Here is a 14,296-nt window from a genome sequence, read left to right as displayed (position 1 = left end):
TGATGAAGTCTTGGGTCTATTAAGACTATTTAATTGCTATAGGTACTTGTTATTGAGTAAATCATAGCAAACTCTTTGAAGAAATAACCGAACTTAATTACGTAACACCTTCCACAGGTAAAAAGCCATTCTATTTTATAACCATGGTGGAGCTAATTTCTGGCCCGCAGGTTTCACTATCTTCTCTTCCAGTGATAAGGAAATGAGTCTTCTGCCTTTCACCTTCCTTGGTGCAGGGCAAGAAGTGTAGCAGAAGTGGGCTTCCCCCTCCTTTTTGTGGTAGCATTGCTTTCAGTGTCACACTCTCCCCCTTCCCCTACTTTGTCTGGTAACCGGAACCACTGCCATCAAGTCAACTTGGACTTAGAGGGACCCTAGTAGACCATCTCATCTTTCTCCCATGAAGTGGCTGATAGCTTTGAATCATGGACATTCAATGACCAGTCCAATGCTTAACCCATGGGGTCAGAAGAGTGTGGGAAATATAGAAAAATATTCTGACAGAATTTAAAACCATCTTGCTAAACTCACCATTCACCCTTTGTTCTATTTTTCTCTTATGGTTATTTTTGGTTATAGATCTAGAGTATGCATTTATTGTAACAAACCAGGATAATATATATTTGTAATAATAGATTTTTTCACTCATAAGCATTCCTTTAATTATTAAATATTCATAAAAACACATTTTTAAAAAGCCTAGGTGTGAGGAGACCAGGAAGAACAGAACGGAACAGAGGGAGGGGTAGGCAGGGTCCTCATGGTGGCGGGGTTTCTATCTGGCAGCAGGGGTGTGTTCCCTCCCCCTCTAGGATCTCGTAGGCCCCCAGACTAGTATCTCCATCTGACCCTCGAGCTCACACCAGTTAAAGAGCCAGCACAAGGTGTGGATGACCAATGCATTTTTACAGGCCTGAGTCTTACAGTGGTGGCCCACTAGCACAATGAATATGAACAAGTTACATGTCCAGCTGCCTCTTACCTTCCCAGACATGCCTCGAGGTTGCATAAGACCTGTCTCGTTGTGACAACTGAAGAAATAACAAAGGTGAGGCCAAGGTACATGGGGTGAGGTGCGATTTCTCATCGATGGCGTGGGCAAGGGGAAGCACTTCCAAGGAGCAGTGTTTGCAGGACAGAGACACAGGTTCAGGCTTCCAGGGGCCATTCCTGCTGTCTGTAGACAGTGTGCTTTTACCCCAAGTGTATTAGGAGGTCATCACTAAGGGCTTGGGCAGTGGTCGGACACACAGTGAAAGGGCACCGCCACCAGCACCCTTGGAGCAGAGAGCTCAGAGCGCCAGGTGTCCACTCTCTGTGTCTGGGGCTTCACTTGCGCACCATGTTGTGTTGTGCCCAGATCCTTAGCCTACCACTCACAGAAAGCTGGTCTTTGTCTATGCCATGTTGTCACCTCCCTTCGTCCATCTCTATAGAGGACACTTTATTCCAAGAGGATATTTCTACAAAGGAGCTCTGAAAGTTTGGGGCCCTAGATATTTTTGTGTTCATTTCATCTTGTCATCATGTTGGACTTGCTTTTTTCTTGATGAAAAATAATTCTGACCCTCTAAAACCATATTTCTGAAAAGGTGTGGAGGATTTGCTGAAGCTGATAGACACCATGGCTTTATGGCCTGTTGTGAACTGGCCCATCATGAGGGTGATCCCAGATGGACAGACATTTCCATTGAAGGAGCATTTAACATGAGGAAAATCAGTTTGTTTGCTTGGGTGCAGTCAGTTACAAGTTGGGCTTTAAGAGCCAAGTCAGCAGTTTGAACCAATGAATTCGAGGGAGAAAGTTGAGGCTCTCTGCTCTTGTGAAGATGACAGCCCAGAAACTCACAGGGACAGTCCCACTCTATTGTATAGGGACACCATGAGTCAGCATGGACTTTGTGGCAGTGAATTTGGTTTCTGAGGTTTTCTTTTTTTGCGTAATGGGGAAAAAGGTTATTTACATGAAATTATTTTGAGAGGAGTGGGTCCCTGTAAAGCTGAACCCTGTCCACTATGTATGGTGTTTGATATACTGGTGGTTTACCTTTAAGCTTCATAGCAATATGGAAGCTACCACAAGCTGATAAGTGGATGGAGAAGTAAAATAGTTAGAAGAAGAAAATAGAAGTCGGAGCCTGTAAATTAAAAGGTACTTTATAACCACCTGAATGTGGAGTCTACATGTGGATTGTGATTTAAACAAACTATTAAAAAAAAGCTTATGCATGTGTGTGTGTGTGTGTGTGATCTAACCAAGAAAATGCGAACATTAACTGGACTTTTAATAACACTGAGAAAAGATGATTGCTTTTCCTACTTGATAACAGCATTTGTGTATGGTAAAAAAATAGTTAAAGCCATTAATGTGTAAATAGGCAAGTTAAAACATTCATAGGTGAAATGAAATTATGTTTGTGATTTGCTAACATGGGTGGCTGGTGAGTTTGAACCAGTTGAGAGCCAGGGCCTTCACCACCATGCCACCAGGGCACGTAGGCCCTATGGGACTATTTTACTCCTGTGTGTGTTTTTTCCTTTCAGAGGTGGCTTGCTTTTTTTGGGCTAGTGTTTCCCACCTCCCACCCCCGCCTTTTTTTTTTTTGGCGGGGATGGGGTGGGAGGATGTTTTAACAATCTGAAGGAAACTGTGACATCTGGTGGATGCCAAAAGAAGTGGGAGTTCAGGACGTCTTGACTCTTCCAATGTTAGACTTTCAACATCATACTCCTTGTGATGATGCCATATTTTTGTGCATCTGTGATTTTGGCAATTGTAATGCTAAATAGCAAGTACCACCGCACAGCCAAAAGCAGAATAAGGACTGGTGATGGCTGTGTCCAATCTCATTCCAAGGGTTGAGAGGTTGTGCAGAGCCAACAGGTACATGCAGACCCCTGGTAAGAAAACCCCAACCAAATCCACTGTCACTGAATCGGTTCTGACTCAGGGGACCCCGTGGGACAGAGTAGAAGGGCCCCTGTAGGTTTCTGAGAGTGCCAATGTTACGGGCACAGACCGCTTCATCTTTCTCCCTTGGAGTGGCTGGTGGGTTTGAACCACCTACTCTTTGGTTAGCAGCCCAGTCTGAAACCCATTGCACCAGTAGGAGCCATTCAGCAGTAAGTCAGTGTGATTATTGAGGAATGAAATGAACTTAATGTTTTTCTTTCAATTTATGTGTTTCATTTTTTCAGATGACTAGCACATTGCTAGGGCCCAAACTGCTTAACAAAAAGAATCGTTGCGGCTTCTCTTTTGGCTTAGGGATGCTCTGAAAGTTACTAAAGGTGCCCCACACCAGGTCTGGGACCTTTTGACCTAGGAACCATAGAGTAGGGCTTCAAGTTCTGCCCTTAGGGATCGGACACAAACTCAACTAAAGTCATCCCCCTGCCTCCCTAGCCCATCTGCTCTCTGCATCTCAGATGCTGGTCCCCCTGCCCCAACCTTCTTAGACCTACCTCAGCCCTTGGGGCTCTCAGCCTCACCCTAAGCTTGTGTCCCCTTTTTCCATGATTGGGGTCTGTCTGGCCTGTGCCTTAATGCCATTACTTTTTCTCCAGGGACCCAAAGGCGTGGCCTGTGTCTGTCACTTTCAAAGTGAAACACAGGCTTTCCTTCTGACTGTCCTGGACCTCTCCCCAGGTGCCCAGGTCCAGGCTGAGCCTTAGGAGGGAGGCGCCAGGCATGGGGAGCAAGCATCTGTGGGAGACACACCGGTGAGGGCTGTGACATGTTATAGCCTCAGAGGAAAGTCAGGGTTGGGCTGTCAGAGAGATGAGTCCCACCTCCCCCAACCCATCACATTGTCAGCTGCACCTTCATTCCCAGAATCCTCAGCCCTGCCTCATCTCTAGCAAGTCCTCTGGGCTTGTACACTGCTGCCAGGTAGATTCATTGACAAACACTGGGGACAGCACTTCCTGTAAGCAGAGCAACAGGAAACTGGGGTGGTTACAAGAACACAAGACAGTTCATGGCCTCCAGGAGCTTGCAGTCTATCTTGACCCTCAGGATAACTGGCAGACAAATATCCCAGGAAGTGTGGTAAATGGATCATGGGCGCAAGGGGTCCGAGAAGGTCTCCTGCAGAGAAGATGGGACTTAGCAATGGCAGCGGCAGATGGGTGGGAGGATTCCACCTTAGAGCTTCTGCTGTGTGCACTATCAAGTGGGAATGAAGAAAGCTGCCTACACAACAGAGCTCCCATCCTGGGTACTGACAGGGCAGAGGAGCAGGTGGCTGAGGATCCCCCTGGGGCCAGAAATCAGCTTCAACCCACATTAAAAACAGACAGCCACCCACCAGACACTTGGAAGCAAAGCCCCAAGGACCTGGCTAACCAGAAACCAACATTAAGCACACATGAAAGGTGGTCAGGAAATACCCACCCACCCACACACACACACCCTAGAAATGTATAAAGAAACTAAGCCTCTAGGATCTGGTTAACCAAATTCAGGAAGGGAAACATTGACTGTCTCCTCCTTTCTCTTTCAGGGAAAGATTGGGAAATAGGACAGTGGCCAATATTAACACGAGAAGACCCCCTTTTCTTAGTAGATGTAAATGACAAAGGTTATTGAGATTTGCCAAAGCCGTGTTGCCTTGGGTAGATCTGCTGCATGCCACCTCCTCAGAGTATTGAAAAGTAAGGATGTTACTTTGAGGACTAGGCGTGAGTGACAGGAGCGCGGTATTGTCAATGGTCTCGCAGGCATCGGAAAGTTGGTCCCTGAATAAGGAACACGCAAGAAGAATCGATACATTTGAATTGTGGTGCTGGCAAAGAATATCGAAAGTGCCCCCAACTGCCAAGAGGGAAAAACAACAACAACCTGTCTCAGAAGAAGTATGGCCAGTGTGCTCTAAGAAGCACTTTGTCTCGTGTACTTTGGACACCTTGTCGGGAGAGACCTTGTCGGGGAGCGGGGCAGGGAAGAGAGGAAGGCCCTCAACAAGGTGGGTGGACACAGTGGCTGTGTGGGTGGCACAGGAGTGTGCAGTGTTTCCTTCTGTCGTGCACAGGGTCACTATGGGTCAGAACCGACTGGAGGACACCTAAAACCAATCAGAGGAAGGAAGTGTTATTTGGATATAAAAACACTCTCTGGAGACCCCGCTGACCTTGTGAAGCACTTCTGCTACCTGGAAGGGATTGATAATGAACCTGAAGACCAAATGTCCTACTTAACCACGAGGGCACGGACTGAGCTGGGACAGTTGTCTCATCAGTGACTCAAAAGACATCATCGGCTAAGGAGGCGCCTGCCCTGATAAGCTCGAGGAGCCGGTGTCTCCCCTCAGAGCCAAGAGCAGCACGCAGAGGCCAGAACCCCAAACAGAGAGGACTCCTGCGACTTCTCCCAGTCACACCTATCCAACATGGCTGAGTGAGAAAATCCTGTCCCATCTACAGAAGGGGATCCTCCACCTGGGACGGCCAAGTCATCCTTTGGACTGTCAATCCTGTAGGGCTCCTGGCACTGGACAATGAGGAGACTGGGGAGGGCAGTGAGGAGCAAGAACATTCCCTCGAGTCCACCCTGGGCAAGGTCAACATATTTGAGAAGATGGATCACAAGGCAAGATGACAGAGAATGCAGGAGCTCTTCAAAGCCCAGAAGGCAAGGATTGAAATTTTGCCCAGAAGTTACCTGATAACCTACGACATCCCAATCAACACAGAAAAGCCAGACCCTGGCCTGCCCCAGTACACAAGTTCCAGAGTCCCTGAGCCACAGAAGGGTCCTTCTAGACTGGTTTTCCCCGCCCTCCATATCCGCAGTAAGTTACTGCAATGAAGCCCGGAGTACTGGCAGCAGCTGTTAAGCTGTTACTAAGGCCAGGCTGCCTGGGACCCCAACACAGAGCTGTAGATGCCTAGAACAGTTCTCTGCCTGTCCACTGGCTCCCACCACAGGGCAGCTGTCCTGCTGAGTCTATGGGCCAGGGTTGGTGTGTGGTCCTTTTCTGTCAACTTCAAGTTTATTTACAGTGCAGGGTTGGTGTTGGGCATAAGGACATCTCTGGTCTCAGGGAGCCCACGGCATGGTCAGTGCCAACCAAGAACTGAAGGCGCCATTTGTGGGGCTGGGGTTGGAGAGTTTGTGCTTTTGCTTCGAATGGTCAGACACACTACCATCTCAAGCTATTACCCATTTCAGAGGACCCAAATCTGTATTCATTCTGTATGACTATTTGTGACAGGTACATTGTGCAATCACTATTTTGCCTCATTAATAGCTGCCTACCAGGACGGCCTCAGGGTGAGGCACAATGTGAAAAAAGGAATAAAGAAAAAAACAACACTGTGGAGCTGCAACTAAATCCTAAGGATTATTTTATCACCACTCCAAGTGGCTTTGATCACACATGACTTAAATTTTCCTCCCTGAAGCTTCTTGCAGAGCCATGGTGGACTAAATATATTATCTTGACTACACTTTTATACCTGTTTAATAGCTCTGGTGTTCCTTGCATGGACCATCTTTTCAAAGCCTTTGTCTTTGCAGTGTTTTCCGTTGACTCCTGACTGTGTATAGAATAGCCTGTGTTTGGTACTTTGTGAGTACGGAGTAGGTTAAAGACCAAGGAGTTAGTATAGAAAATACTTGTTTATTTGTGTTTGTTTAAAAGCACGTACTCCACAAAAGCAAAGACTTGTGCAGACACATTTTATTTGTCAAAGTGCATGTGTGTTAGTCTGGGTCCAATACCAATCCACACAGTCCTCCTCCATCTCACAAAACAGATGCAATGATGCCCACTGCAAGAGGAAAGCAGAATCCGTGAGTGTGTAAGCATCTCAGCATGGCAGAGTTCTCCACACGGCTGCTCCAGCACCCAGGGCTGCATCGGGGTAGTCCATGGCTTCTCCTTGGGGATGTCTTGCAGGAAGTCAGCCTTGCCAGCTGATGCAGGGAACTGCTAAGGCAGCTGCACCCTGGTCCGGCCATCACAAAGCAAGAGACCCGAGAACTCCAAAGAGGCTCACTGAGCCATTTATCCCTCTGCCCTTCAATTAACCCCACATGTGTTTATCAGCCAGGTTGGTACAATAAACTAACTACCTCAATCCACCCCTTGCCAACCTGGCACCTGTACATAATTCTTTAGCTTCACAATTGCAATTAAGTAACACCTACACCTTAATCCTATAATCCTGTGAATATGTTCCCCAAACTATGAAAGTTTGTAAGCCAACCACTTCATGGTTCGATCCCCCCAATTTTGAGTATCCAATTTATATACTGCTCACTTACATCAACCCAGTGCTCTGAGGAGACAATCACATTTTGGGGCATGAAGAATCTTCATTCCAGATGGAACCTTGTGAAGTCCGCATCCGTAAGCAAAGTCAAATCCGGAGAGGCCATCCATGAAGTTAGCAACAATATGCACCAGTTCACAAGCTCAAAAATCTCCAGCTGGTCGGGTTCTGGTCAACTCAATGTTGGCTGCCTCATTCAGTTTCCTCAGGGTGCCCATTGGTTGCCTTGCCTTTAGACCATGGGCTTTCACCAATACTCCACAAGCCTAGCCACCTCGTGCTAGGTCATGAACTTTAGACCAGTCAACCAGCTCTCATCTCCTTTTTTCCCTGTAAACCAAGTCCACAGGTGTCAGTGGCCAAACTCAACCCATCTCTTTATTGCTGCATTTCTCCCACTTCCACTCAACAAGTAGATCCAGGTGGTCACCCAGCAAGCATTTTAGCCTGCTCTCGGGCTCCCTTTAACAGTCAGTCCTAGAGGGGAGTTTTCTTCATGGTTCCAGATTTTATCCAGCTTCTGATAAAGACCATTGGTTCCTGAGACTCCAAAGCACTGAATAGGCCATATTTTTCTTTGCAGGCGTGGCCTAAACCTATTTAAAGATCAAATTTTAATGGCTCAAAGCAAGTGGGCTTACAAACGTTCTATTTTCATACTTCCCATATTTCCCCCAGAAAACAATCAAGTAAATAGTGTGGTTTAATCTGACCTCTGGCTAGACAAGAAAAACTACCACAAGGGAGAGGTCAAACATCTATTCTGCATCTTATGATTTGTTTCTCCAGTACCCCACTCCCAAAGTACCATAATGTGTTAGTCTGGGTACTTTAGAGAAACAAATCCATAGAAATTCATGTATAAGAGAGTTTTATATAAAGGTTAAGTGCACATCAAGAAAACATCCCAACCCAGTGCTGCCCAAGCCCACAAGTGCAACATTAACCCATATGTCTAACACCAATCCAAAATATCCTCCTCCATCTCACAAAACAGATTCAATGATGCCGACTGCAGGAGGAAAGCAGGATCAGTGAGCATGCAAGCCTCTCAGCGTGGCAGGAGTCTCCACACGGGTGCTCCAGCACACAGGGCTGCGTCGGGGTAGGTCCATGTCACCATGTGGCTTCTCATTGGGGATGTCTTGCAGAAAGTCAGTCTGGCCAGCTGAAGCAGGGAATTGCTAAGGCAGCTGCACCCTGGTGCGACCATCACAAAGCAAGAGACCAGAGAACTCAAAGGCGAGGCTCAGGGAGCCATTTATTTCCCCCCCACCCCCCCCTTCAATTAATCCCACATGTGTTTATTGGCCAGGTTGGTACAATAAACTAACTACCTCAGCATGTTTTGGGAAAGTTAATTTAATAAATAGAAGTGCATTGCACGCAGTAAAAACAAAAACTATACTTTCAAGTTCCCCAGCTCCACAGAATATTGTCCTGCCAGTATCTTTCCCAGGAACATAGATGTGGTTCAGGCCACTTTCTGGCTTTTCACAAACCCAGAAAATGATGGAAAGTATTGCACGCCTTGTTCAAGTAGTTGGCAGGTCTAGTGCAAAGATGTTTTGAGTAGCACCCAAAAGAAAAGGCACATCACGGTCAGGGAGACATTGGAGCAGGAGGTTTGCGATGGAATGTTGCATCCTTGGGGTCATTGCTCTCTGGTGGAGGCTCAGGATCTGCTCTCAGGTTTGAGCCTCCTGATGATTGACAGATGGTGAACAGGAGACCCAGGTGCTGCCATGCCTGTAGGGAGAGTCACCGGTGTAGACCTTAGCTTCCAGGCCTTCTTGGAAGCACCTTCAACCTTCAGAGAAGAAACACTTCTCTCTAAGGTGGTCCTGGGTCAGTTCTCCTGGGCTCTGCCTCCCCAGTCTCTCCCCATCTCAGAACCTTTCTCAATCCACGGCCCATGTACTTCCTTTCTGTCCCCCCCCACCTTAGGTTCTGCAGCCACCCTCCTTCTTCTAGTGCATCAACAGAGTGAGCCCCAGGCCTGTGATAGAAGGCTGGGCCTCAGGACTTGAGAAAAGGTTGAATCCATATGCTTAATTACTCAGGTCTTCTTCTTCCCTTGGATGGCAGGCCTCCAGGACCAGAGACAAGCCCTGTCCAGAGATGGAGGCCTACATCCTGGTCCTTTCATACTGGGTGAGGTTACAGGCCATCACTCTTTCTTCTCTCCCAGTTTTAAAAAAATTTTAAATTTATTCATCACATCTGTGGTAGCAATATAGTTTTGGGTGCTACTGTCCCTGCCCTTATCACATTGACCCTGGACTCGATTGCTTCCACCTATCTCCTGTGTCCACTCTATCCTGGCAGATCTGGAGTCTGTCACCAGGTTGTCCCCTGAAACCTGGCTTCCTTCTGAATCTGGTCCCCTCTCAGTCTCCATTGCTAGCACTCTACCTTCCGTACTGCCACCTCAGCCACTTTCATTGGAAATGTAGTCATGAGCTCAAGGTATGGGTATGCAAAGCTCTTTCAACTTCATTTTTCTGGGATAAGACCCATCCTGCTCTGGTCATCATCAGAAGCTCATGAGATGCTGTTCAAATATGAGAACCTTCCTTGCTTTGTGTTTCTGCTGTCCCAATGATTCCCCATGTGGACCCCCAAGGAATGAAACTCCGGTGTACCAGAGTTGGCCTTGCTAAACCTCTTTCATGGCAACAACTCTGCACTCTCCTCTGGTCTCCCGTCCTATCCCATAGGTCTTTGGCAGTGAGGCTTTATCGGTATTCAGGGCTGAGTGACCTGGTTATCCCTACAGAATGATAGGATGACTTATTTGTCATGTCTCATATGCACGGTGAGAAGGTGAAGCATCTGGGGCAGGGGTAGGATTTGCATTGTGCACCCTATATTCTTCATATCAGACTACCCACCCCCTGCTTCCCTCTCAACTGGGCCCACAGTACCTGTCATTCTAAAGGACTCCGCCATAGGCAATAAGAAGGGTTGAACAGGTGAAGGCAAAGGTCATGATGAAGGTCCAGGGTTTTGGTATCCTGGCTGTGTTCTTGGATTTTTCTGTGGTTTCAATCGTGGGTGCTGGCTCTGAAAAGGAAACAGAAGGGTGAAAGCCCTCTCCCAGTCCCCAAACCAGAGGAGACACCTTCCTCTCTCCTGTTAAAACAGCTCATACCCCCATTGGTTCCTGCTCTACTGGGTGTCAGCTGCTGTGAGGGCTCCTGTTTCGATACAGGGGGGCCCTGTCTTCCAGGAGCTCAGACACTACTCAGTGAGGGAAGCAGAAGCATGACAGGTCAGTCTTGCCGAGACTGAAGCGATCAAGGGAGAAGACAAGAAAAGTGATCCTGGAAGAGGGAAGAAGAAGAAGAAAATTTCTGGGAACATCTGGAAACATCATGGTGCCCAACAGTTTAGCGTCAGCAAGGAATCCAGAGTGAATGGTCCACCTGTGGGCAGTGAGGTGTCGATGCCAGCCAGGAAGAAGGGGAAGGGAGGATAGATGGCAATCCCTGTGTCCATTACTTATTGCAGAATGGCCCTCTTTCTTAAAGACACACACACACACACACACACACACACACACACACACACACACACCCCCCCCGCAAAGGGATCTCCCACATCCTCCTCTCTTCAGTTACCTGCCGGCATTTTTTCCCAGTGTTTCCGGAACGTTTGGAGCCATTGATTGCAGTCTCCCTTTGAGGTTCTCCTGAGGAGATTGGTCACAAGCGTGTTGTTCTCCAACTCTTCTTTTATCAGTCTGTTGGCTTCAGGGTCAGCCTCTGTCCATTTATTGTTTTCGGCGTCCAAGTGGAAAAGCAGCGGTCTGCCAAAATCGAGCAGCCAGCATGCTCCGGTGCTCCTGCTTGCTTTCCGCTCACAGCTCATGCTGGCCTGCAGGGAGAGAGGATCTGCCCCCATGGAAGAGAGATTACTTCCCAGTCCAGACCTAGGAGAGCGTCTCAGTGGAATCACCTCCTCTGGTCCCCTTCCTTCCGAGGCCTGCCCTCCAAGTCTGGCCCTTGCTGGGAGGCTTCTTGAATGGGACCTGAATACAATTTTTAAAAACATACACACACCAACAGCACCCAGTTCTCCCAAGTCTGCTCTTCTGGCCTCCCCAGTTGGGGGGACCATCTCCAAGGACAAGGTCTTCATACACTTACCCTTTGTTTTGTAGTTCTCCAGATTAATGTAAGACGGTAGCGCTCTCAGTTCATCCGCAATGTCTTTCAGCGTGTCGATCTGTTCCTTCCATTCCTCTGTGGCATTAATCTGCATCCCCCGGAGACCCACGGCTATGACTTTGTTGCTTCCACATTTATACTGAAGGAAAGTCCTTCCATCCTCCTGCCCTTGAACCAAACACCCTTGCTGTCCAAGTGGGGTCTTAAAATTGATGGTGAAGTTGTAGCGCAGCGAGTGAGTGTCTGTGAAAGAGCACTTCAGGTCAGAGTTGGGGTTGGGAGAAGACAACCCACCAGACACCCTCTACCCAGTCCTGGGGACACCAAGAGCACCCACCTCTGGGCTTGACTGGCAGAGACAGGGACCCTCTTGTTGCCAATGCCCTGAACACCCCAGCCCTGCCTTCCTCCTTCCCTGTTCCTTACTGCGGTTCTGAGAGCAAAGAAGGGAAGATAGAGGTGTGATCCTGACAGGCAGGAAGCTTAGGGGGTGTCTCCACTGAATGTCTATGCTAAATGAAAACTAATGGGCCCTTCTCTCTGGAGCTGGCTCTCTTTGTCCATTTAGGGCTCCCCTTTCAGGCCATTTTCCATGTGGTTGGCTAAGCTGCCTGGGAGCCAGCACAGCCATTTCCAGTGGTGAACTCTTGCAGTAAGTGTCGGGAGGAGAAGGGGCTGCCTGAGGAGTGAGGAATCTGTACTCCTTCCCAGGACTCACTGGGTGGCTGTCCTGAGACAGCACGTGCTGATATGATACGTGAGTATAATGCTGCTACCCATAACTTCCTCTTCACTCATACAAGTTACTTTCAACCACAAAAGTGTTACTGCTCATGCGTTCTTTCAGCGCTGCTGAGATGACCGAACTGGGGAAAACGATCCCAGAAACCTAGCAACCCTACACGGATATTATTTTGCCAGGATGGGGCATTCCTGACCAAACCTACTTACTGCCCACTTCCTCTGGAGCGGAGTTGAGTTGTGCTGGCTTCGGTTTGTAAAGTGTTCGGTGGTGGGGAGGTGTGGGTGATGGGGCTGGTGGTGGTCGAAGTGATGTGGTGGAGGTGGTTTTTTGGGGGGGGGTTGTTGTGGGGGGTAGTGGTGGAGGTTATGGGTATAGGGTGTGGGGGTGAGAGTGGGGGTGTTTTGAGGGTAGTTGTGGCAGCTGCAGGGTGGAAGAGTGGGGGGGCAGGTCGGAAATCAGGGCATGTGTTGCCCAACCTTCTCTCTGAGCCCATTACTCCCTCTCTGCCCAACTCCCTGCCTCCTCCAACTCCTTCCGTTTTGGTTCTCAACTTTTTAGCTTCCTTTGCATTTCCCGCTCCTAACCCGCTCGGCCAGGAGCCCTGGAGTACAGCGGTTCCGCGGTTGGCAGTTAGAAATCAGGGACAGCTCTGCTGAACCAAGGCTGAGCCAGCAGGAGGTGAGAGGGTCGCTGAGCGCCAGCAGGAGGTGAGAAGGCAGCAGCCCCGCACAAAGTGTCCACGGGGTCGGGGTCCCGAGGAGTGAGGAGTCCGCCTCCCCCTCTTCCCGCCCCCCACCACCCCGCGGCCCCCGACTCACCTTCCCGAGACACATCGGAGGCGTGCAGCAGATGCAGGCAGAGCGCTAGCAGATGCAGGCAGAGCGCTAGCGGGAGCGCGTGGCGGTCGAGAATCATGGTGACTGGAGCGACTTCAGGAGCGGACGCCCAGAGCGCAGGCAGGGCGGGAAGGTTCTGAATTCCTAGGAGGTTGCGCCGGGGCTTTTATAGCCGAGTCTTACGGAGAAGGGGCGGGGAAGTGTGATTTGCTCCTCGGAGGCGTGGGGCGTGGCGGCGGAATCAGTACGCTGCTCTCCAGGACACAAGGTTGGATCAACGCCAGACCTTAAGTAGAGTTTACTAGTTAAAGTTATTTGACTTTTCTGTGCGATGAGCTGCCCGCACCCGCCAAGCTTTACGGTCCCGCCGGCCCGGAGCCCGAATCAGCGAGGGAAGGTGCCGAGCTCCGCGCAGGCGCTGCCGCCTGGGATGGCATGGCACTGAGAGCCAGGGAGTGCCCGGGGTTGTGCCCAAGGGGCCTCCCAGACCTCCGCCCTAACCTGGGCCGGCGGGCCCCCGACACCGTCACCCCCCCCATAACCTTGATTCACTCTCGCTGGCCTGGGGACAAATGCTCACCGGAGGCGGCAGCCAACCGGCAGCTTGGGGCCGGGAGGCGACGACCCTCCTTGGCTGGGTCTTGGTCAGCTGAGTCTGGGTCTGCTGGTGCTGGGTCTGGGGCTACTGGGTCTGGGGCAGCTGGGTCTAAGTCTGGGACTGAGTCTCTTCGGAATCCTGTCTGGTTCTGAGCCTGGGGCTGGGCTGAGAAGTATTAGCTGGGGAGCCCAAGTTGAATCACTCGCTGGGGTCAGGGAGGAGGGCCCGTGGAGTTGGGCAGCCCCACCTCAGAGCATGAGGGGTGGGGGTGGGGCGAGCTCCGGAGAGGCCGGAGCTTTGGGAGGGCGGAGGGGAGCCCGGGGGCGGGGGGGGGGGGGGGCACCCTGCTTCCCTGCTCGCCACTTCCTGTTTTACCTGCCCATGCCTTGGAATCCGCTCGGGCGTTTATTGAGCCCTTGGCCCATCTCTGAAGACATCCCCCCGGCCAGGGGTGGGGGCCGGGGTCCCTGCTGTGAAACGGGGGCCGGGAACTTCCCCTCCCTCTCAGGCCCCTCGGGCGTCTTGTCTCTAGTCGCGGAGCCTCACCTCCCCAGCTTTCTGGGCCTCCTACCAACCCCAGGGCTGCAGGGACAAGATGGGGGGAGGGGGCTGACCGCAATCTGCCCAGTGGAAACTTTTTTTGTACACAAAATCCAGCGCCTCGCAA

At 50.1% G+C, this 14,296-nt stretch overlaps 1 protein-coding gene across 1 annotated transcript; it reads right to left on the bottom strand.

Moving 5' to 3' along the window:
- Positions 1-6,668: 6,668 nt before the first annotated feature.
- On the bottom strand, positions 6,669-13,187 carry LOC142453253 (UL16-binding protein 1-like). The gene is made up of 5 exons (XM_075554384.1): positions 13,014-13,187; positions 11,430-11,693; positions 10,902-11,174; positions 10,206-10,344; positions 6,669-9,027 (listed from the first exon to the last, which is right to left on the bottom strand). Exons 1-4 carry the CDS (start codon positions 13,108-13,110, stop codon positions 10,214-10,216), a joined length of 765 nt encoding a protein of 254 aa, XP_075410499.1. The 5' UTR covers positions 13,111-13,187; the 3' UTR covers positions 6,669-9,027; positions 10,206-10,213.
- Between the last annotated feature and the right edge of the window lie 1,109 nt (positions 13,188-14,296).

Source organism: Tenrec ecaudatus, chromosome 7, assembly GCF_050624435.1.
Source record: "Tenrec ecaudatus isolate mTenEca1 chromosome 7, mTenEca1.hap1, whole genome shotgun sequence".
NCBI classification, from domain to species: Eukaryota; Metazoa; Chordata; class Mammalia; order Afrosoricida; family Tenrecidae; genus Tenrec; species Tenrec ecaudatus.
This window is presented reverse-complemented; position numbering and strand designations above follow the sequence as displayed.